At 44.5% G+C, this 22738-nt stretch overlaps 2 protein-coding genes across 5 annotated transcripts in view; both read right to left on the reverse strand.

Moving 5' to 3' along the window:
* The window catches only part of LOC110500996 (leucine-rich repeat and guanylate kinase domain-containing protein), a 31688-nt gene extending 25147 nt beyond the window's left edge, over positions 1 to 6541 (reverse strand). Inside the window, exons 1-8 of one of the 4 annotated variants that reach the window (XM_036945074.1) lie at positions 6203 to 6540; positions 5831 to 5935; positions 5536 to 5617; positions 5197 to 5297; positions 4783 to 4864; positions 4554 to 4678; positions 946 to 1089; positions 129 to 209 (exon numbers count right to left, since the gene is read on the reverse strand). In XM_036945074.1, coding sequence (XP_036800969.1) covers positions 129 to 209; positions 946 to 1089; positions 4554 to 4678; positions 4783 to 4864; positions 5197 to 5297; positions 5536 to 5617; positions 5831 to 5935; positions 6203 to 6409 — 927 coding nt within the window. In that variant the 5' untranslated portion in view covers positions 6410 to 6540. Of the gene's footprint in view, positions 1 to 128; positions 210 to 945; positions 1090 to 4553; positions 4679 to 4782; positions 4865 to 5196; positions 5298 to 5535; positions 5618 to 5830; positions 5936 to 6125 lie in introns of all 4 variants that reach the window. The other 3 variants (XM_036945075.1, XM_036945077.1, XM_036945076.1) reach the window with 3 other exon arrangements.
* A 610-nt stretch (positions 6542 to 7151) lies between these two features.
* The window catches only part of LOC110513021 (exocyst complex component 4-like), a 241406-nt gene continuing 225819 nt past the window's right edge, over positions 7152 to 22738 (reverse strand). The window contains exon 18 of the mRNA XM_036945079.1: positions 7152 to 9199. Coding sequence (XP_036800974.1) covers positions 8962 to 9199 — 238 coding nt within the window. The 3' untranslated portion in view covers positions 7152 to 8961. The remainder of the gene's footprint in view (positions 9200 to 22738) is intronic.

Below are 22738 nucleotides of genomic sequence, written 5' to 3' on the forward strand. Positions count from 1 at the left end.
GGGGTTGAAACAACAGTGAAAGAAGCAGCATGGACATGTCTATTGTCAGTACAGAGGAAGCAGACATCATTAGGGAGCTAACTTGTTAGTTTAGTGATGTGTTCTGGGTGTAGGTGCAGTGCAGCTACCTGGACTAGGTTTCTCTGCAGATTCAGCTCCCGGAGCAGGCACAGGTCATGGATGTGTGTGGCCTCCTTGATTTCACTGATCTGAGAACAGTATTTCATACAGAAAAAAGATCAGATGCTTGGATCAAGAATAAATCCTTTAAAACTATTAAAACTAAATGTAATACCACAGCCAATATATCAGTTGATGCAGTGGAATAGCTTTATCACTCAGCTCCTGGTATACAGTCGCTAGGTGGTTTAGTGATACTGGCCATTGGTACCATGCAGACAGTGGCAGAGACAAGAGCAGGACATTAGGGAATGGACTGTGTCTCACCAGGTTACTCTCCAGTTTGAGAAGAGAGCAGGACATTAAGGAATGGACTGTGTCTCACCAGGTTCCTCTCCAGTTTGAGAAGAGAGCAGGACATTAAGGAATGGACTGTGTCTCACCAGGGTCCTCTCCAGTTTGAGAAGAGAGCAGGACATTAAGGAATGGACTGTGTCTCACCAGGTTCCTCTCCAGTTTGAGAAGAGAGCAGGACATTAAGGAATGGACGGTGTCTCACCAGGTTCCTCTCCAGTTTGACAGGAGAGCAGGACATTAAGGAATGGACTGTGTCTCACCAGGTTACTCTCCAGTTTGACAGGAGAGCAGGACATTAAGGAATTAGGGAGGGTAACCAAGGTTGACAGGAGAGCAGGACATTAAGGAATGGACTGTGCCTCACCAGGTACCTCTCCAGTTTGACAGGAGAGCAGGACATTAAGGAATTAGGGAGGGTAACCAAGGTCGACAAGAGAGCAGGACATTAAGGAATGGACTGTGTCTCACCAGGTTACTCTCCAGATTGATGGAGCCCAGCAGATGGAGATTCTGCAGGCCTGACAGACTGCTGATGCGGTTCAGAGACAGATCCAGGACCTGCAGGGTTCTCAGAGTCTCCACATTCTCTATCTTCTCAATCTGATTCCCCCTCTGGATAGAGAGGACGTGATACATGACAAACACTGGGAATATGAATACCGTGTGGACAAATACAGGAGACACATATTAATGAACTCATACAAGCTCACACACACACAACTCTCCCTCCTCCTACACACTGTCACAACGTTGCCCTCTTTGGACACAGCGAGTACCACCTCCCTACCTCTGTACCATCTCTCTCTGTCTGTCTCCTTACAACCAGGCTGCTGTGGTCAGAGAGGTCGTAAATTCTTTCTTTGTTGAATTTTTACATCCTTTTCTCCCCAATTTTGTGGTATCCAATTGTTAGTAGTTACTATCTTGTCTCATCGCTACAACTCCCGTACGGGCTCGGGAGAGACGAAGGTTGAAAGTCATGCATCCTCCGATACACAACCCAACCAAGCCGCACTGCTTCTGAACACAGCGAGCGAGGAAACACCGTGCACCTGGCAACCTTGGTTAGCGTGCACTGCGCCCGGCCCGCCACAGGAGTCGCTGGTGCGCGATGAGACAAGGATATCCCTACCGGCCAAACCCTCCCTAACCCGGACGACGCTAGGCCAATTGTGCGTCACCCCACGGACCTCCCGGTCGCGGCCAGTTTACGACAGAGCCTGGGCGCGAACCCAGAGTCTCTGGTGGCACAGCTGGCGCTGCAGTACCTCGCCCTTAACCACTGCGCCACCCGGGGGGCCGGTCGTAAATTCTTAGGGAAGATCCTGCCTCATGGCCAGACAGTATAGAACAAATGAATTTCTTCTTCCTCACAGAACTGGAGAACCGAACGACATTTATGTTCTGGAGAAGGTATAAAAGATCGGAGAAGAACCCAGCTACGAACTGGTCCGTTTGGTACAATTTTGTGAAACTCATGGGAGACAATTCGACCACATTACCATAACGCTTTTTATACAATAGCCTCAGTTATGAGGCTTACATCTAATTGTTGTATAAGATGAATGACTGAGGTTGTGTAATGTGATTTTGGACTGTTTAATGAAGGAAACTCCAATTCCCTAAAAAGTTTCACTAAGTCATTGGCACACTCCCAGGGGCACAGACAGGACCTGGCGTCATGAAACAGACTTTTTCTGTGTCCCAAATAAAACCTCCACCTGTGTTTTCTATCACCAGAACGAGCTTACCTCAATTACGAGATGGCTAAAGGTTGCAGACCAGCTTACCACGAGAGGGCCAAGGTTTGAGTAGAGACCTGAGTATAAGCTAAGGTTTGAGTAGATGGCTGAATATTTTATCCATACCACGTGGTTAAACTCTTAAGACTATTGATACCGATAGAATAAGAACAAGTCTTTGATATTAATTACTAGTCTGCAGCTAGGAATTCGGTGTCATTGAACGCGAAGACCGACAAACGCCGAAACATCCATTCTATAACGACATGAATGAATGTCACTCTGAACTATCCATTCTAACCACGACAGAGAGAGAGAGAGGGCGGACACTCTCCAACAGAAACTAACTTTTCAACAGAGATCCCGACGACACACTGAGCGTAAATATATTGATTGATTGCAATTGTTCCCGAATGAGTGAGCGTTCATGTGCAAAGGATTAGCATTTAAATTGTTATAATATTCAACTCTGTAGTGTCTCCTCAGCTGACCCCCCACTCCCCTTTTGTCTAACAAGCCGCCATGCCGGTTTAGCCCACTAGGGAACATTCTCCTATCATTCTCCTATCATTTCCTTGTAACCATATCTACTGTTTGATATTTCTGTGAATTACTTAGTTAGTAAATAAATGATTTTAAGGCAATTGATGTATGGATGACTCATAGTGAAGACTGGGTTCGTGCAAATAAATAACACTTTACAACGTTTGGAATGAGACTAACGTGAGGTAAATACTATTTCATTAATTCGAAGACTAATTGATCAGATATTAAAATATCTGAAAGTTTATTAGAAAAATTATAACTTTGTAATCTGAATATTTTCCTTGGTGCCCCGAACTTCCTAGTTAATTACAGTTACATGATTAATCTGTTTAATCGCGTAATAATACTTACAGAGAGTTATTTGATAAATAAGTCTTCAGTTTTAATGATGCCAAAGACACGACAACACACACGCCCATGTCACACACACACACACACACACACACACACACACACACACACACACACACACTGACACATACTCACCCCACCCTCACTATCAAAGTTAACATTGAGTGTTCCCTTCCCCATCTGTAAGGAGTATAAAACTTCTCCCTGAGATGTGTGTATGATTGACAGGCCAGCTCCAATGGTCTGGGCTGACAGGTGAGGAGTGACAGGTGAACAGCTGGCCAGACACTGATGTGGGCATGCCAAAAGCACTACAGACCAGCCCTCCTCTCCTCTAGAACCCACCATCCCTCCTGCTCTGTAACGACCCATCCCCACCCTACCTTCCCCCTGCGTGGGCTGCCAGCCCCCACGGCCACCATGCCCTGCCCTCCTCCACTAGCCTTCCTGGCAGAGGGCTGCCGACAGCGGGGGACGGTGACCGCACGGAGCCCTGGAAGCTCTCGAGGCCAGGGTGTGATGGGCTGAGAGAGGAGGCTGGCTGACAGGTAGCACGCTGTTAGGGAGCGGGGCTGGGCAGGAGAGGGCCGAGAGGGAAGGGGGAGGGGAGATGGAGACAGCGGCTGGTTCCCTGGTTGACAGGGATGCTATGGAGGGGTGAGGGAATAAGAGAGGAGAGGGGGGGGGGGGGGGGGGGGGTTGAACAGGGTCCAGGCTTGCTCACACCGCCGGCAGCTGGTCCCAGAGGGGAGGGTGGAAGTGGACAGGGGACGCGGCTACATCATGCTGACGATGAGGAATCACTTTGATAAAGAACACCAGCATCCGTTAGAGAGGGAGAGGGAAGGGTCTGGAGGCCCGCTGGCACAGCCATATGGTGGCTCTCACACTGGAGCCCATGTCTGTGTGTCTTTGAAAAGCTGAAGCTCAATTATGTCTGTGGTTTAAATATGAGACAGGAGAGAGGGGGTAGGGGAGAGTTAAAAATACACCACCTGCTGTCATCATGTTTGAAGAGAAAGAAGTGCTCAAATATTGTGTGTAACATAACTGGCACCACACTGGGGGGATAACCTTTTAGAAAAGCCATGACGTAATGGAAGAATGTAGACACCAGGAAGGGACATCAAGGTGAAAACACAAAACAACTGATTCACAGGAAAACACTTGTGTCCTAGTCGGTAGGCCATATTAAATCAACCACAAGACCAACCGCTAACCATAGTACTGATGAGCTTAGAGAGCTGCGTCTATACAACCGGATGGGCATATTCATATATGAGCATAACGCATGGTAAAATATTATCTTTAAGAATCTAATTATTCAACAAACACACACGCAATGTAATTATTCATGTAACATCTCCATATATGACACACATGAAAAGTGTTAGAAATGGAATAATTCAAGAAACAGGTGGAGCAGTTAGGACCTACCAGACAGAGGTCTTTGATTGGCAGGTTGTCCAGGCCTCTGATACAGGAGATCTTGTTGTGTGCCAGGCTGAGGTGTGTGAGGCTGGCACAATGCAGCAGACCACCGATCTCACTGAAACAGTTGTCTATCCAGAAGGGGCACACGTTAAGAATGGTATACAATGAGGAAGTAGTCTAGATAAGAACTCGACATGTATGTGTGTCTGTGTAAATACATTTCGAAGGATACAGTCCAGATTCAGTTTACTCAAAGACGAGTAGGCTGACAAATGTGTCATCACGGACATCTGGTTATGGGAAAAGTTTACCTCCTGCGGAATACAACAAACATGAATAATGAATCAAGTGGACCAATCTTTAAATGCTTTTTGCACTGAAGAAATATGAAAATAAACAACCAAATGCATGTATAGTATGATACATTCTACTAGTACTGTATAACTCACTGATAAACAATAAGAAGAAGTCAACCCTGGTAAGTTCCTTGTCATTCCAGGGTAGGTAATACTTAGTAAGCATATGGAAGGACACTACAGTATAAATGGTCTATGATGATTGGAACCCATCTTCTGGGACTACAGGCTGCAAGAAACCCCAAGCCACAAATCAAGCGTTGTCTTATCCTGTCTGTTGAAGGTCCCACCTTGAGGTTCTTGGGCGGCTGGAATCCAAAGAAGTCGGTGAGTTGGTTGTGGGAGGCATCCAGGATGATGAGATACGGCATGTGGCTTACACAGGATAAATCTACCAGTCAACATGCATTAGTAGAGTCAGGAGAGTCGGGCGAGCAGAGGGGGAGAGATGGCAACACCTGACACACAACTGTTATTATACAAACCAGAAGCCTAGAAGTTACAAGGGCACCGATGAGAAATGAACCATTGTTTAACTAATTAGGCTAATCAAGCTACATTTTCTATATCAGTAATTAGAATCATAACAAGGCGTACAGTGCATTTGTTAATGTGAGACACACACACACCTTTTATTTTGTTGTAAGGAAGTTCTAGCTTTTGAAGGTGGACGTAATTGCAAAGGATGGACACATTATTCAGATTTCGACCCTGGATGGAGACATATTCCGAAATTGAATTCCACATGACATAGAAAACAAAACAAGTTAAGAAATGCAACACAAATGGAAAGTAAACAGATTTGTTAGATACTCTTCCGTGAAAAGTCTGATGGTAAACAGTTACTCCTGTAAAGCATATTATCAGTGATTGATGGGGTTACACTATCAACCTGAAGTGTGTGTGTGTTGTGTGTGTTCTTACAGGCGCAGAGAGGAACTGGTAGACATGCTCTAGTCCAGTGGCAGAGTGTCCCAGGTTGGATAAACAGCTGGAAACTTCCTCTTCAGTCAACACACCATCGTTTTTCTGTATGAGACATTGCTACATCAAAACATGTTGCAGTACACAATAGAACAAGTCATGCACTGTCAATGCATTGTTTTTATGCACCAAACTTCTGTTATTATGACTCCAACTCCAAGTAGAAAGAGAGAGAGAGAAAGAGAGAAGTTGCTTGCATCCTGAAAGTAATTAACAGAAACAGCGTGTTACTCACCAAGCCTCATGGCCCATCTGACTAAAGTAGTTAGCATCTTTATGAATTTAGCTGTTACCCCAAGCTTCCTCCCTTACCTCCATTGTCTTCTCCTCCTTCTCTTCCTCGGAGGTTGAAAACGTGTCTGCACACGGATGATGAACAGCAGCAGGAAATGGTTGCGCATCAGTGGTCTCCTGTGTCACTGACTCATGAGGGTAGCAAGTGGGTGACCCAGAGGAATACTGGGGCGATGTTTGCTTCCCGATATCTTGCAAATTGGAAATGGTCGAAGTAGAAGACATTTTGGATGAAATTGTTTGGCATGAGAATACTTTGGGGATATTTTTATTAACTAATTAGCCTCGGTAGGTAGCTATTTTGAAAGTTGGCTCAGCTGGCGCAGATAGCGTTCTCTGTTGCTTAGTAACGAAGACGAGGCGTCAGTAGGTGAATTGAACTGTGGGAGATGTCGTTTTTGATTCATTTACTTCCCAACAGTTCATAAAACCTTTCAAACCCTGGTTCCCAGGTTCCACCGTCTGGAAAAATTAATATATTCATGCATTTTCATTTTAGTGTTTCGAGACAAATATTAGCCATTAAATCTTCTAATAACTTTACACTAATCACCATGTTGAAACCTCCATCATGCTCACCAAAATGCAGAAAAAAGCTTGACATACTAGATTTCAAGCAGTGTGCTTTGTGCATCAGACATCTTTCAACAGGTCTTGATCATTCTATAGAAAAGCCTTCTTCTGACATCCCATCAGATCTGGCAGCTGAGCTCAATTCCTGACAGTGTATATTTTGGATCCGTCTATGTAAAATGACATCATCGGACAAAGTCAATTTGTGTCAATGTGAAAAGACTTTGAATTATACGGTGCAACAGCACATAGACAGACCATGTTGTCTGGGTAGTGATTCGTTCTGTATGGCATTCGTCAATTCCTCTGTGTCAATGGAAGAAACTAGTCCCTTGACCACACAAGGTAGGAAACTGGCTCTTTTCATTGTACAAAAACACACAAACTGCTCATATACACAGGGGAATTTTGAGGTTTTATTTCAGCAAGATCAGTGTACACAATGGCAGGTCATCTTTCTTTAATTGAGTGAAGGAGTGATAGTCAAGGTGTTGGTCTGAAAGGGACGTTTAACAGACAATGGAGAAAGTACATCCTTAAATCACACCGGGACTCATTCACGTCCATTCTTATCAGATGTGTGTGAAAAAACTCATCAGACATGAAACCACTCTCATATTACACACTGTAGATGTGCAAAACGACAGGTCTTAGTAAACAAACAAATAAAGCAAAGCGTAAAAAAACTAGTGAAATATATTTGTAGATCTTTACAATGAGTTGCCCCATTATTTAAAATGTGGGTATAGGGGTCCGATATACCGGATCATTTAAATCCAGATGGAGTGTTCTCTTGTTCCCAAATCAGCAGAAAAAAACTCATCAGTTGTGCAGAGTACTGCAAGCCATAGAGACCTCCATAGTGTGTGTGTGTAATATAGTACGTGTTTATTGTGTGTGTACGTCTTGAGTGTGCTGAGTAAAACAAATGCTGTTCCTATGGCACGAGGCAATCCCTCCGGCAACCACAAGGCTCATATTGATCCCAGCCTACATGTCATTATGATGGATGGTGGCGCTGGGTTCTGGTGAACAGCACTGCCACAACTCTCCCCTGTTCTCTTTCCTCCCTCCCCCGCTCTTGTTAAGTACTTTTCCTCTGAGTTAATTAACTAAATATACTGAGGGGATGCAGGGGAAGGAATGATTTGTGACTGCTTGGAAGTGTATTCACTTTAGAATAGTTCTAGCAGAAGTTTTAACAGTTGTAGTGGTAGGAAGGGGAGTAGTGATTTGCAATTACATCCCTATTAAGTTCAAGACCTTGAGTGTTGGGACAAAATACACACTTAAATTGTACTGGATACATTGGCCCTCATCCCCTAGCACACATGTACACCTCAACGCTGCAGCACAGTCAATGCATTTCAGGACAGTGGCAAATACTTTAATCAGAATCGGCTATAGCTACATTATATCCAATCTACATTATTCTAAAAGTGAGAGAAAAATAGAGTGAACCACAGCTGAGGTGGGGAACCAATTCCTTTCTTTGTCCTTGGGGAAGAAGAATGGCCACAAAATGGCCACAAGCAGGGGGAGAGAAGTGATAATCTAGACAGTCTAATCTGGCATCTGGTATTGCAGACACAGTCAGCGGGCCCACGAGGGAGAGCTGGAGGTAGAGCTGTAATTGAGAGCAGCAGTTAGATGTAATGAGACAATGAGATGAGAAAGGCCCCAAAGCCAGACTCTCAGAAAATTCCCCCATTCTCCACAGGTGAGACTAGGGCCGACCACATATGGGATGATTGAAGGGAGTCATTTTTTAAGTTGGAGAGTGTGTGTGTGTGTGTGTGTGAGTGAGTGATTTCTTGAGGAACTGGCTGCATTCTTGCCAGTGAATAAACAGATGAGTTACAACAACATATGCATATTGGTAACTAAGTTCAACCCTTAAATCAGTAAATAATTAATGTACAGCCTACCAGCATTATCTCAACCCCCAAAACATATTACATGGTTATTTACGGTCTGCCATGGGATCTAATGAAGACTCAGTTAGGACTTTTACAAACCCAGGTCAACACCAGTCCCTGTGGAGGTGCTGACCAGTCCCTCAGACGGTTAGCTGGCACTGCTAGGCAAGCTCTAAAAAATACTAGCTTTAATCTAAACCCTTTATCCAGACAGGAGGTTGAGAAACACTGGGCAGTAATACAAACAGACCATTGCCAACAACGGCCTCCCAATGCCCCCCCCTCTCAAACAGTAGTGATCTTCTTGTCCTTGGTGGCCTGCTTGAAGGCTGCCTGCTCGCAGATGATCTCCTTGAGGCGCTGCAGCCGGACGTTCTGCGTGCTCAGGTCTCCCACGCCCGTCTGGCTCCTCTGCAGCAGGCTGAGGGCGTGGATGTACTCCAGCTCGGTGTAGCGAACGCCCTGGTCCACCACCAGGTTGAGCAACTCATCTGCAGCGTTGTACAGCATCTCATAGTACTGCCTAAACAGGGGAGGAGATGACTTCATTGTTCAATGCCCATGAGAATGTTCTGTGTTATCCCAATCCCTCTAAAAGACAGAGGTCAGAGAGGTCAGAGCAAAGGGGAGAGGAGATGGTGGTTAGGGGGTTAGAGGGAGGAAGGAAGGAAGGAAGGAAGGAAGGAAGGAGATGGGGGACAGGAGAGGTCAAAGGTCAGTAACCAGTAGTAGAGATGAGTAGAGAAAAAGGAAGGAATCAACACTATGACGTTGTTGATCTAGTACTACTGTACCATACTGCCTCACATAACACTATGATGTTGTTGATCTGGTACGACTGTACCATACTGCCTCACATAACACTATGATGTTGTTGATCTGGTACTACTGTACCATACTGCCCCACATAACACTATGATGTTGTTGATCTGGTACGACTGTACCATACTGCCTCACATAACACTATGATGTTGTTGATCTGGTACTACTGTACCATACTGCCTCACATAACACTATGATGTTGATCTGGTACTAACTACTGTACCATACTGCCCCACATAACACTACGATGTTGTTGATCTGGTACGACTGTACCATACTGCCCCACATAACACTGTTGTTGTTGTTGATCTAGTACTACTGTACCATACTGCCCCACATAACACTGTTGTTGTTGTTGATCTAGTACTACTGTACCATACTGCCTCACAAAACACTATGATGTTGATCTGGTACTACTGTACCATACTGCCTCACATACAGTGCCTTGCGAAAGTATTCGGCCCCCTTGAACTTTGCGACATTTCAGGCTTCAAACATAAAGATATAAAACTGTATTTGTTTGTGAAGAATCAACAACAAGTGGGACACAATCATGAAGTGGAACGACATTTATTGGATATTTCAAACTTTTTTAACAAATCAAAAACTGAAAAATTGGGCGTGCAAAATTATTCAGCCCCTTTACTTTCAGTGCAGCAAACTCTCTCCAGAAGTTCAGTGAGGATCTCTGAATGATCCAATGTTGACCTAAATGACTAATGATGATAAATACAATCCACCTGTGTGTAATCAAGTCTCCGTATAAATTTACCTGCACTGTGATAGTCTCAGAGGTCCGTTAAAAGCGCAGAGAGCATCATGAAGAACAAGGAACACACCAGGCAGGTCCGAGATACTGCTGTGAAGAAGTTTAAAGCCGGATTTGAATACAAAAAGATTTCCCAAGCTTTAAACATCCCAAGGAGCACTGTGCAAGCGATAATATTGAAATGGAAGGAGTATCAGACCACTGCAAATATACCAAGACCTGGCCATCCCTCTAAACTTTCAGCTCATACAAGGAGAAGACTGATCAGAGATGCAGCCAAGAGGCCCATGATCACTCTGGATGAACTGCAGAGATCTACAGCTGAGGTGGGAGACTCTGTCCATAGGACAACAATCAGTCGTATATTGCACAAATCTGGCCTTTATGGAAGAGTGGCAAGAAGAAAGCCATTTCTTAAAGATATCCATAAAAAGTGTTGTTTAAAGTTTGCCACAAGCCACCTGGGAGACACACCAAACATGTGGAAGAAGGTGCTCTGGTCAGATGAAACCAAAATGGAACTTTTTGGCAACAATGCAAAACGTTATGTTTGGCGTAAAAGCAACACATCACCCTGAACACACCATCCCCACTGTCAAACATGGTGGTGGCAGCATCATGGTTTGGGCCTGCTTTTCTTCAGCAGGGACAGGGAAGATGGTTAAAATTGATGGGAAGATGGATGGAGCCAAATACAGGACCATTCTGGAAGAAAACCTGATGGAGTCTGCAAAAGACCTGAGACTGGGACGGAGATTTGTCTTCCAACAAGACAATGATCCAAAACATAAAGCAAAATCTACAATGGAATGGTTCAAAAATAAACATATCCAGGTGTTAGAATGGCAAAGTCAAAGTCCAGACCTGAATCCAATCGAGAATCTGTGGAAAGAACTGAAAACTGCTGTTCACAAATGCTCTCCATCCAACCTCACTGAGCTCGAGCAGTTTTGCAAGGAGGAATGGGAAAAAATTTCAGTCTCTCGATGTGCAAAACTGATCGAGACATACCCCAAGCGACTTACAGCTGTAATCGCAGCAAAAGGTGGCGCTACAAAGTATTAACTTAAGGGGGCTGAATAATTTTGCACGCCCAATTTTTCAGTTTTTGATTTGTTAAAAAAGTTTGAAATATCCAATAAATGTCGTTCCACTTCATGATTGTGTCCCACTTGTTGTTGATTCTTCACAAAAAAATACAGTTTTATATCTTTATGTTTGAAGCCTGAAATGTGGCAAAAGGTCGCAAAGTTCAAGGGGGCCGAATCTTTCGCAAGGCACTGTAACACTATGTTGTTGATCTGGTACTACTGTACCATACTGCCACACATAACACTATGATGTTGATCTGGTACTACTGTACCATACTGCCTCACATAACACTATGATGTTGTTGATCTGGTACAAGGCCTACCTTCAAACTCAGTTCCTCTTTGCTTGACATCATGGGAAGATCAAATTAAATCAGCCAAGACCTCCACTAGTCTGGTTCATCCTTGCGAGCAATTTCCAAAAGCCTGAATGTACCACGTTCATCTGTACAAACAATAGTACCCAAGTATAAACACCATGGGACCACGCAGCCTCCATACCGCTCAGGAAGGAGACGCATTTTGTCTCCTAGAGATGAACGTACTTTGGTGCAAAAAGTGCAAATCAATCCCAGAACAACAACAAAGGACCTTGTGAAGATGCTGGAGAAAACAGGTACAAAAGTATCTATATCCACAGTAAAACGAGTCCTATATGGACAAAACCTGAAAGGCCGCTCAGCAAGGAAGTAGCCACTGCTCCAAAACCGGCATAAAAAAGCCAGACTGCGGTTTGCATATGGGGACAAAAATCGTACTTTTTGTAGAAATGTCCTCTGGTCTGATGAAACAAAAATAGAACTGTTTCGCCATAATGACCATCGTTATGTTTGAAGGAAAAAGGGGGACTGGTGCAGGAGGGAGTGGTGCACTTCACAAAATAGATGGCATCATGAGGATGGAATGTTATGTGAATATATTGAAGCAACATCTCAAGACATCAGTCAGGAAGTTAAAGCTTGGTCTTAAATGAGTCTTCCAAATGGACAATGACCCTAACCATACTTCCAAAGTTGTGGCAAAATGGCTTAAGGACAACAAAGTCATAAAAAATCCCTGACATTAATCCCATAGAAAATGTGTGGGCAGAACTGAAAAAGCGTGTGTGAGCAAGGAGGCCTTCAAACCTGACTCAGTTACACCAGCTCTGTCAGGAGAAATGGGCCAAAATTCACCCAACTTATTGCGGGAAGCTTGTGGAAGTCTTCCTGAAACGTTTGACCCAAGTTAAACAATTTAAAGACAATGCTACCAAATACTAATTGAGTGTATGTAAACTTCTGACCCACTGGGAATGTTTTGAAAGACATACATCTGAAATAAATCATTCTCTCTACTATTATTGACATTTCACATTCTAAAAAAAAGAGGTGATCCTAACTGACCTAAAACAGGGAATTGTTACTAGGATTAAATGTCAGGAATTATGAAAAACTGAGTTTAAATGTTTTTGGCTAAGGTGTATGTAAACTTCTGACTTCAACTGTATATTGATGGTGGTTTAATCCATATGTATATTGAAGGTGGTTTAATCCAATTTTATATTGAAGATGGTTTAAACCAATTTTTTATTGATGTTGGTTTAAACCATATGTATATTGACGGTGGTTTAATCCAATTTTATATTGAAGATGGTTTAATCCAATTTTATATTGATGGTGGTTTAATCCATATGTACATTATATTGATGGTGGTTTAATCAAATGTTTTATTGATGGTGGTTTTAATCCAATTTTATATTGAAGATGGTTTAAACCAATTTTTTATTGATGTTGGTTTAAACCATATGCATATTGATGGTGGTTTAATCCAATTTTATATTGAAGATGGTTTAATCCAATTTTATATTGATGGTGGTTTAATCCAATTGTATATTGATGGTGGTTTAGTCCAATTGTATATTGAAGATGGTTTAATCCAATTTTATATTGATGGTGGTTTAATCCAATTTTATATTGATGGTGGTTTAATCCAATTTTATATTGAAGATGGTTTAATCCAATTTTATATTGATGGTGGTTTAATCCAATTGTATATTGATGGTGGTTTAATCCAATTTTATATTGATGGTGGTTTAATCCAATTGTATATTGATGGTGGTTTAATCCATATGTATATTGATGGTGGTTTAAACCATATGTATATTGATGGTGGTTTAAACCATATGTATATTGATGGTGGTTTAATCCATATGTATATTGATGGTGGTTTAATCCATATGTATATTGATGGTGGTTTAGTCCATATGTATATTGATGGTGGTTTAATCCATATGTATATTGATGGTGGTTTAATCCAATTTTATATTGATGGTGGTTTAATCCATATGTATATTGATGGTGGTTTAAACCATATGTATATTGATGGTGGTTTAAACCATATGTATATTGATGGTGGTTTAAACCATATGTATATTGATGGTGGTTTAATCCATATGTATATTGATGGTGGTTTAATCCATATGTATATTGATGGTGGTTTAGTCCATATGTATATTGATGGTGGTTTAATCCATATGTATATTGATGGTGGTTTAATCCAATTTTATATTGATGGTGGTTTAAACCATATGTATATTGATGGTGGTTTAATCCATATGTATATTGATGGTGGTTTAATCCATATGTATATTGATGGTGGTTTAATCCATATGTATATTGATGGTGGTTTAATCCATATGTATATTGATGGTGGTTTAATCCATATGTATATTGATGGTGGTTTAATCCATATGTATATTGATGGTGGTTTAAACCATATGTATATTGATGGTGGTTTAATCCATATGTATATTGATGGTGGACAGATTAAACATATATGTAAATATAGAAGATATATGAATGCATTAGGGAGTAGCATAGAGCAGGGCTGACTATGTCTCTGCTCTGGGGCTAAACAGGCCAATACCTCAGAGACTGTGTGGGCAGCAGCAGCACAGACACAAAGACAGACAGATAGCATCGCTATACGCCACTGGCTAGTAGAGAAATCCCATTCACTTAGATTACACTCCCACAATGGTGTTTTGGATGGGTATGAGAGGTGCCCACAAAAGGACACACACACACGCACACAAAACCTGGGGGCATCAGGAAGCTCAATCTCTTCAATCTCTTCACCCATCACCCATGTCCATCAAAGCAGCAGGGAGAGGAAGGCTAAGCTGAGGGAAAGTCTTCCATTGTGTCCAGGAGGAGAAATCTCAAGGAAGTCACAAGCACACAGGTGCAAATCTCGTGTGTGTGTGTGTGTGTACCTGAATAGGATTAACTATTATCTTGTTGTATTATTTCTAAGCCTCTCCCATTACTAAACCTAATGGTTATTTTCCTATGTAGGAATTACTGAACAATTCTGCAGCTTTTTGTGTCAAGCTATTTCTGCTGTTGTAATATTGCAAGAAGAACAGAGAGAGAGAGAGAGAGAGAGAGAGAGAGAGAGAGAGAGAGAGAGAGAGAGAGAGAGAGAGAGAGAGAGAGAGAGAGAGAGAGAGAGAGAGAGAGAGAGAGAGAGAGAGAGAGAGAGAGAGAGAGAGAGAGAGAGAGAGAGAGAGAGAGAGAGAGAGAGAGAGAGAGAGAGAGAGAGAGAGAGAGAGAGAGAGAGAGAGAGAGAGAGAGAGAGAGATAACAAATATGGAGAGAGATTAGGTCCAGTAAGAACAGACTTTCACAGCTGTGTGTGGGGATTCATTTATTTTATATTTCTCTCTTTCTCTGACAAGTAATGCCCTTGGTTTGTGAACTATTTGCATACTCACTCTCTTCTCCTCTCTCCCTCTCCCTCCAAGGCCCTGTTCGTTTTTCAATGCTCACCCTCAATGAGCTCGTCAATATTGATGAGGGGTCATACCGGTTCCTTTGCTCGCCACAGGCAGAGACACAGAGAAACCCCTGATGGGCAGCACAGTGTTCTTATCACTTCTCAAATATGCACCACATGTCTCCACTGTATATCTGTGTGTGTGTCCACTGTGTGTGTGTGTGTCCACTGTGTGTGTGTCTACTGTGTGTGTGTGTGTGTCGACTGTGTGTGTCTACTGTGTGTGTGCGCGTGTCTAGTGTGTGTGTCTACTGTGTGTGTGTGTGTCCACTGTGTGTGTGTCTACTGTGTGTGTGTGTGTGTGTGTCGACTGTGTGTGTGTCTACTGTGTGTGTGCGCGTGTGTCTAGTGTGTGTGTCTACTGTGTGTGTGTGTGTGTACCTACTGTGTGTGTGTGTGTGTGTGTGTGTGTGTTATTCACGTCCAAAACACCACTCCCATTCCCCAGATACTGCATGTGATTAGCTGCACACAGGAGGACATAGTCCACATTGTTATGTGAACTGAAAAGAAATGTGTTTGTTTTTAGAAGGGAAAGCTTTGAAGAGAACAATTAACAACCCACACACACCGTTCCCAAAGAGACGTAGAAAAGCAGGGGAGGAATAAAACACGTGGGGGAAAAGAGTGATAATTGCCAACTTTACTTTGTATAAATGTTGGTATATTTGTGTTCTCACATCTGGGCAAGGCTGTTCCAGTTTGGGCCGTTTGTAAACCAGTTTATAAGGCTATAGTGTATAATGTTCTCTAAGGCCCTATCTTTGGTTGCCTCCCTGTGTCCTGAATATGAAAGTCTAATATACTGTGTGACTGAGCAAACTGACTGATCTACAAGTGATAGTGAGGAGTTATTTAGCATGCAAGGTGATTTGTAGATCAGTCAGTCAGCAGTTGCCGACTGCAATGCAGTCAATCTGGAACGTAACCCCAGTTTGCAGGTATACCGTGGTTCTGTCTATTATAGGGCACTTGGCACGACATTTCAAGCCTTTGGGTTTGGATTTTGGGGTATCTATCTACAAACTGATTGGCAATGTCTGGTTCTCCATGTTGCCCCACAATACTGTCCTCTCTATGGCCTGTTCTACTGGGCCTCATCCCTCTGTCGTCATGTTGACTGGACACCTGGCTATCTGGACCCTGCCCAGCTGTTGTACCAGGGAGAAGGTTGGAAGTGCTGCGTGGGGTGTGTGTGTGAGGGGGGGTGGGGTGTGTGTGTGTGTGTGAGTGAGTGAGTGAGTGAGTGAGAGATTGTTCTGTTGGTGTGTGAGACAACTCACCCCCCCCCCCCAGATGCCAAAAACTCCTCCAACCAACCACGTCATTACCCAGGTGCTTGGAAAGTCATTTGCCCAACAGCAGCTGTTAATCAGATTAAATTATCTGTGCTCTTACACCTTCGCCCCCCACCAGCCTTTATTCACCCATTAGGGGGAGATAATGAAGGAAACCAGCATTCGGCTTCACTCAGTCAAACACACCCCAGAACCCACTGTCACTGTCTTCCGCATTTCCCCACTTGCCAACCACCCACCCTCCCTCCCTCCCTCCCACCCGCCCTCACTCCCACCCGCCCTCACTCCCTCCCACCCACCCACCCCACCACCTGCAAGAGCGCTCACTCACTCGCCAACTCTGTGTGTGTGTGTGCCATTACATTTTAATTAGCCCACATCTCCTTCGTGCGCAGCCCCTCGTATACAAAGAGTATTAAGCAAATTTATGGTGCATGTGGCAGAGGACGGGGCCAAGATCTAAGTATGTCACTGGTGAGAGAGAAAGATACAGAGAAAGAGAAAGGAGAAAGTGGGAGAGAGAGAGAGGAGAGAAAACAAGAATCAGCACAATTAATTTCCTGTCATTTCCAGTGTGTACAATATTAAAGTCATTTAAGGTTGCCTCTGTCAGCATGTTGAGAACAACACATTAGTTAGCGAGGGATAGGGTGGAGGAGAGGATGGAGGGAGGGAGGAGATTCTCTCAGGATGATTCTCTCCATCAAGCGGAACGCACGCTTGTCGCCGCGGTAACAAATGCCAGGGCTCCTGACGCAAATGAGAGCTCCGTCAAGTTTTCCCACTCCTCTCGCTCCCTCTGTCCTCTTGTGACTAGAGCAGCTCTATGCAGAGACACTGCAGCTTCATCAGCAATAACCAGTGTAGTCATTATGAGAGTGAGAGAGAGTGAGAAAGAAAGAGAGACACAGAGAGACACAGACAGACACAGACACAGACAGACAGGAAGACTCATATTCAAAGAGAGTGGATAGTTAGCTCAAAGACGACAAGTCATTTTCCACCTTGTAAACAGGTAGCGCAAGTTAACACCACGTTAGCTCAAGATGGGAAAGTTACTAACTCTAAACTTACCTCAGAGAAAGCAGCTACTGCAGTGCAACTAAGGACAGATAAGTAGTCACATCAACTGTACAAATAGAGGAACCAGACGGAACGAACACCACTTCGCCCCTGCTATTGACAGACAGGTAAGGAGGGAGAGAAAGACTGAGACACAAGCGCTAAACACAAACAGTTTATCATAGCCGTCAGCTGTAGTTATTAAAGCTGGGGTGAGTCGACTCTGCCCCAGCCCTGTCACCTTGACAACACGGTTAAACTGAATTTTACCACAGGCTCCCTCTGCTGAGCTGTTCACCAGACACCTCCGCGTTTCCACTCAACCCCGTGACATCTGCACCGTCCATGTCTGTCAGACAATAATGGGCTAGCTCTGAAGGCTAATGATTCACTTGCTTATCATGGAAGCTGTGTTAGCATGTAATGCTAGGAGGATAACAGGACAGGCTAGAGACAGGGGTCACAGGGTATCTCACTGGGGGTGTGATTGGATGTCAGAGAGAGGGTAAACCAACTGTCACTCTTATGATTGGATGTTACACACACAGAGTTTTCTAGACACAACCCCCTCAAACAAACAGACGTTTTTCACACAATACATACCCCTCCCTAGTAGTCCATCTAGAAGACAATATACTAACCAACCCTGTCCCTCCCTCCCTCCGTCTCCTAAAGGTAAGACAATATACTAACCAACCCTGTCCATCCCTCTCACCCACCCCTGCTCTCTCTCACTCTCCTAAAGGTAAGACAATATACTAACCAACCCTGTCCCTCTCTCTCCCTCCATCTCCTAAAGGTAAGACAATATACTAACCAACCATGTCCCTCTCTCTCCCTCTCCTAAAGGTAAGACAATATACTAACCAACCCTGTCCCTCTCTCTCCCTCTCCTAAAGGTAAGACAATATACTAACCAACCTTGTCCATCCCTCTCCCTCCATCTCCTAAAGGTAAGACAATATACTAACCAACCCTGTCCCTCGCTCTCCCGCCATCTCCTAAAGGTAAGACAATATACTAACCAACCCTGTCCCTCCCTTCCTCCCTCCCTCTCCTAAAGGTAAGACAATATACTAACCAACCCTGTACCTCTCTCTCCCTCCATCTCCTAAAGGTAAGACAATATACTAACTAACCGTGTCCCTCTCTCTCCCTCCCTCTCCTAAAGGTAAGACAATATACTAACCAACCCTGTCCCTCTCTCTCCCTCCCTCTCCTAAAGGTAAGACAATATACTAACCAACCCTGTCCCTCTCTCTCCCTCCATCTCCTAAAGGTAAGACAATATAAACCAGCCCTGTCCCTCTCTCTCCCTCCCTCTCCTAAAGGTAAGACAATATACTAACCAACCCTGTCCCCCTCTCTCCCTCCCTCCCTCCCTCCATCTCCTAAAGGTAAGACAATATACTAACCAACCCTGTCTTTCTCCCTCCCTCTCCTAAAGGTAAGACAATATACTAACCAACCCTGTACCTCTCCCTCCCTCCCTCCCTCCCTCCCTCCCTCCCTCCCTCCCTCCCTCCCTCCCTCCCTCCCTCCCTCCCTCTCCTAAAGGTAAGACAATATACTAACCAACCCTGTCTCCCTCCCTCCATCTCCTAAAGGGAAGACAATATACTAACCAACCCTGTCCCTCTCTCTCCCTCCATCTCCTAAAGGTAAGACAATATACTAACCAACCCTGTACCTCTCCCTCCCTCCCTCCCTCCCTCCCTCCCTCCCTCCCTCCCTCCCTCCCTCCCTCCCTCCCTCCCTCCCTCCCTCTCCTAAAGGTAAGACAATATACTAACCAACCCTGTCTCCCTCCCTCCATCTCCTAAAGGGAAGACAATATACTAACCAACCCTGTCCCTCTCTCTCCCTCCATCTCCTAAAGGTAAGACAATATACTAACCAACCCTGTCTCCCTCCCTCCATCTCCTAAAGGGAAGACAATATACTAACCAACCCTGTCCCTCTCTCTCCCTCCATCTCCTAAAGGTAAGACAATATACTAACCAACCCTGTACCTCTCCCTCCCTCCCTCCCTCCCTCCCTCTCCTAAAGGTAAGACAATATACTAACCAACCCTGTCTCCCTCCCTCCATCTCCTAAAGGGAAGACAATATACTAACCAACCCTGTCCCTCTCTCTCCCTCCATCTCCTAAAGGTAAGACAATATACTAACCAACCCTGTCTCCCTCCCTCCATCTCCTAAAGGGAAGACAATATACTAACCAACCCTGTCCCTCTCTCTCCCTCCATCTCCTAAAGGTAAGACAATATACTAACCAACCCTGTCCCTCTCTCTCCCTCCCTCTCCTAAAGGTAAGAAAATATACTAACCAACCCTGTCCCTCTCTCTCCCTCCCTCCCTCCCTCTCCTAAAGGTAAGACAATATACTAACCAACCCTGTACCTCTCTCTCCCTCCCTCTCCTAAAGGTAAGACAATATACTAACCAACCCTGTCCCTCTCTCTCCCTCCCTCCCTCTCCTAAAGGTAAGACAATATACTAACCAACCCTGTCCCTCTCTCTCCCGCCCTCCCTCCCTCTCCTAAAGGCAAGACAATATACTAACCAACCCTGTACCTCTCTCTCCCTCCCTCCCTCCCTCTCCTAAAGGTAGGACAATATACTAACCAACCCTGTCTCTCTCCCTCCATCTCCTAAAGGTAAGACAATATACTAACCAACCCTGTCCCTCTCTCTCTCTCTCTCTCCCTCCCTCCCTCCCCTAAAGGTAAGACAATATACTAACCAACCCTGTCTCCCTCCCTCCATCTCCTAAAGGTAAGACAATATACTAACCAACCCTGTCCCTCTCTCCCTCCCTCCCTCTCCTAAAGGTAAGACAATATACTAACCAACCCTGTCCCTCTCTCCCTCCCTCCCTCTCCTAAAGGTAAGACAATATACTAACCAACCCTGTCCCCCATACTCTCCCTCCCTCCCTCTCCTAAAGGTAAGACAATATACTAACCAACCCTGTCCCTTTCTCTCCTTCCCTCTCCTAAAGGTAAGACAATATACGAACCAACCCTGTCCCCCTCTCTCCCTCCCTCCCTCTCCTAAAGGTAAGACAATATATTAACCAACCCTGTCCCTCCCTCTCCTAAAGGTAAGACAATATACTAACCAACCCTGTCCCTCCCTCCAACCCTCCCTCCCTCCCTCCCTCTCGTAAAAGTGCTTGTTTCAACAGAATGGTAATTCCCTGTAAGTCAACCTGTGTGTGCTGAATGGCTAAGCAGCCGCAGTGTGATCACACACACACACACACACAGAGAGATGTTGATGTTTTGAGGCACATTGATCCACTAGACTGGACCAAACACCTGGGTGGCTAGAACATCCAGCTAGAAGGTCCATGTCTCAGAAACAATATGTCAGCGTGACGTCAAAGTCCTTCCAATGTTCTGTGATAATGATCATTGATCCACTACAGTAGACATGCATGAAGGAACCCCTGGTAAGTGGCCACAACTGGCTACAACGTCTACGTTACCTTAAAAAGAAATGCTGATAAAATGTTGTCAGTCTGTTTTAATTCATTGATATAATGTCTTTAGCTAGCGCATGTGGGCAGATGTCTGGAAAAAACATTTTAACAGCGCTTCTACAACGTTAGGGCAATGTTAGAGTGCAGTTGTTGGGCAGATTCCCGGCGGGCGTATGGTGGACTGACAGTATATCTGGGAGACAGCTGGAGAGGAGGTCTCCAAGTTCACATCATCCATTTATTTCACAACATCTTTGATCCATCCTCTCTCTCTCTCTCTTTATCTCAATCCATCCTCTCTCTCTCTCTCTCCATCCCGCTCTCTCTTTATCTCAATCCATCCTCTCTCTCTCTTTCTCCATCCCGCTCTCTCTTTATCTCAATCCATCCCTCTCTCTCTCTCTCCATCCTGCTCTCTCTTTATCTCAATCCATCCCTCTCTCTCTCTCTCCATCCTGCTCTCTCTTTATCTCAATCCATCCCTCTCTCTCTCTCTCCATCCTGCTCTCTCTTTATCTCAATCCATCCCTCTCTCTCTCTCTCTCCATCCCGCTCTCTCTTTATCTCAATCCATCCTCTCTCTCTCTCCATCCCACTCTCTCTTTATCTCAATCCATCCCTCTCTCTCTCCCGCTCTCTCTTTATCTCAATCCATCCTCTCTCTCTCTCCATCCCGCTCTCTCTTTATCTCAATCCATCCCTCTCTCTCTCATCCCGCTCTCTCTTTATCTCAATCCATCCCTCTCTCTCTCTCTCCATCCCGCTCTCTCTTTATCTCAATCTATCCTCTCTTTCTCTCTCTCCATCCCGCTCTCTCTTTATCTCAATCCATCCCTCTCTCTCTCCATCCCGCTCTCTCTTTATCTCAATCCATCCTCTCTCTCTCTCTCCATCCCACTCTCTCTTTATCTCAATCCATCCTCTCTTTCTCACTCTCCATCCCGCTCTCTCTTTATCTCAATCCATCCTCTCTTTCTCTCTCTCCATCCCGCTCTCTCTTTATCTAAATCCATCCTCTCTCTCTCCATCCCGCTCTCTCTTTATCTCAATCCATCCCTCTCCCTCCCTATCTATCTCTCCTGCAGTGGCAGAAAACCAAAAACAGCAGCAGAGTGAGAAAGAGTGAGGGAGAAAGGGCAGGAGAGAGAAAGAGAGGAGTAATGGGGGAAGAGAGAGAAATAGAGAGAGACAGAGAGAGAGATGGAGGGGAGAGAGAAAGAGAGGAGTAATGGGAGAAGAGAGAGAAATAGAGAGACAGAGAGAGATGGAGGGGAGAGAGAAAGAGAGGAGTAATGGGAGAAGAGAGAGAAATAGAGAGAGACAGAGAGAGAGATGGAGGGGAGAGAGAAAGAGAGGAGTAATGGGAGAAGAGAGAGAAATAGAGAGAGAGATGGAGGGGAGAGAGAAAGAGAGGAGTAATGGGAGAAGAGAGAGACAGAGAGAGAGATGGAGGGGAGAGAGAAAGAGAGGAGTAATGGGGGAAGAGAGAGAAATAGAGAGAGACAGAGAGAGAGATGGAGGGGAGAGAGAAAGAGAGGAGTAATGGGAGAAGAGAGAGAAATAGAGAGAGAGATGGAGGGGAGAGAGAAAGAGAGGAGTAATGGGAGAAGAGAGAGACAGAGAGAGAGATGGAAGGGAGAGAGAAAGAGAGGAGTAATGGGGGAAGAGAGAGAAATAGAGAGAGACAGAGAGAGAGATGGAGGGGAGAGAGAAAG

The sequence above is a fragment of the Oncorhynchus mykiss genome, chromosome 15 (assembly GCF_013265735.2).
Source record: "Oncorhynchus mykiss isolate Arlee chromosome 15, USDA_OmykA_1.1, whole genome shotgun sequence".
Taxonomy (NCBI): Eukaryota; Metazoa; Chordata; class Actinopteri; order Salmoniformes; family Salmonidae; genus Oncorhynchus; species Oncorhynchus mykiss.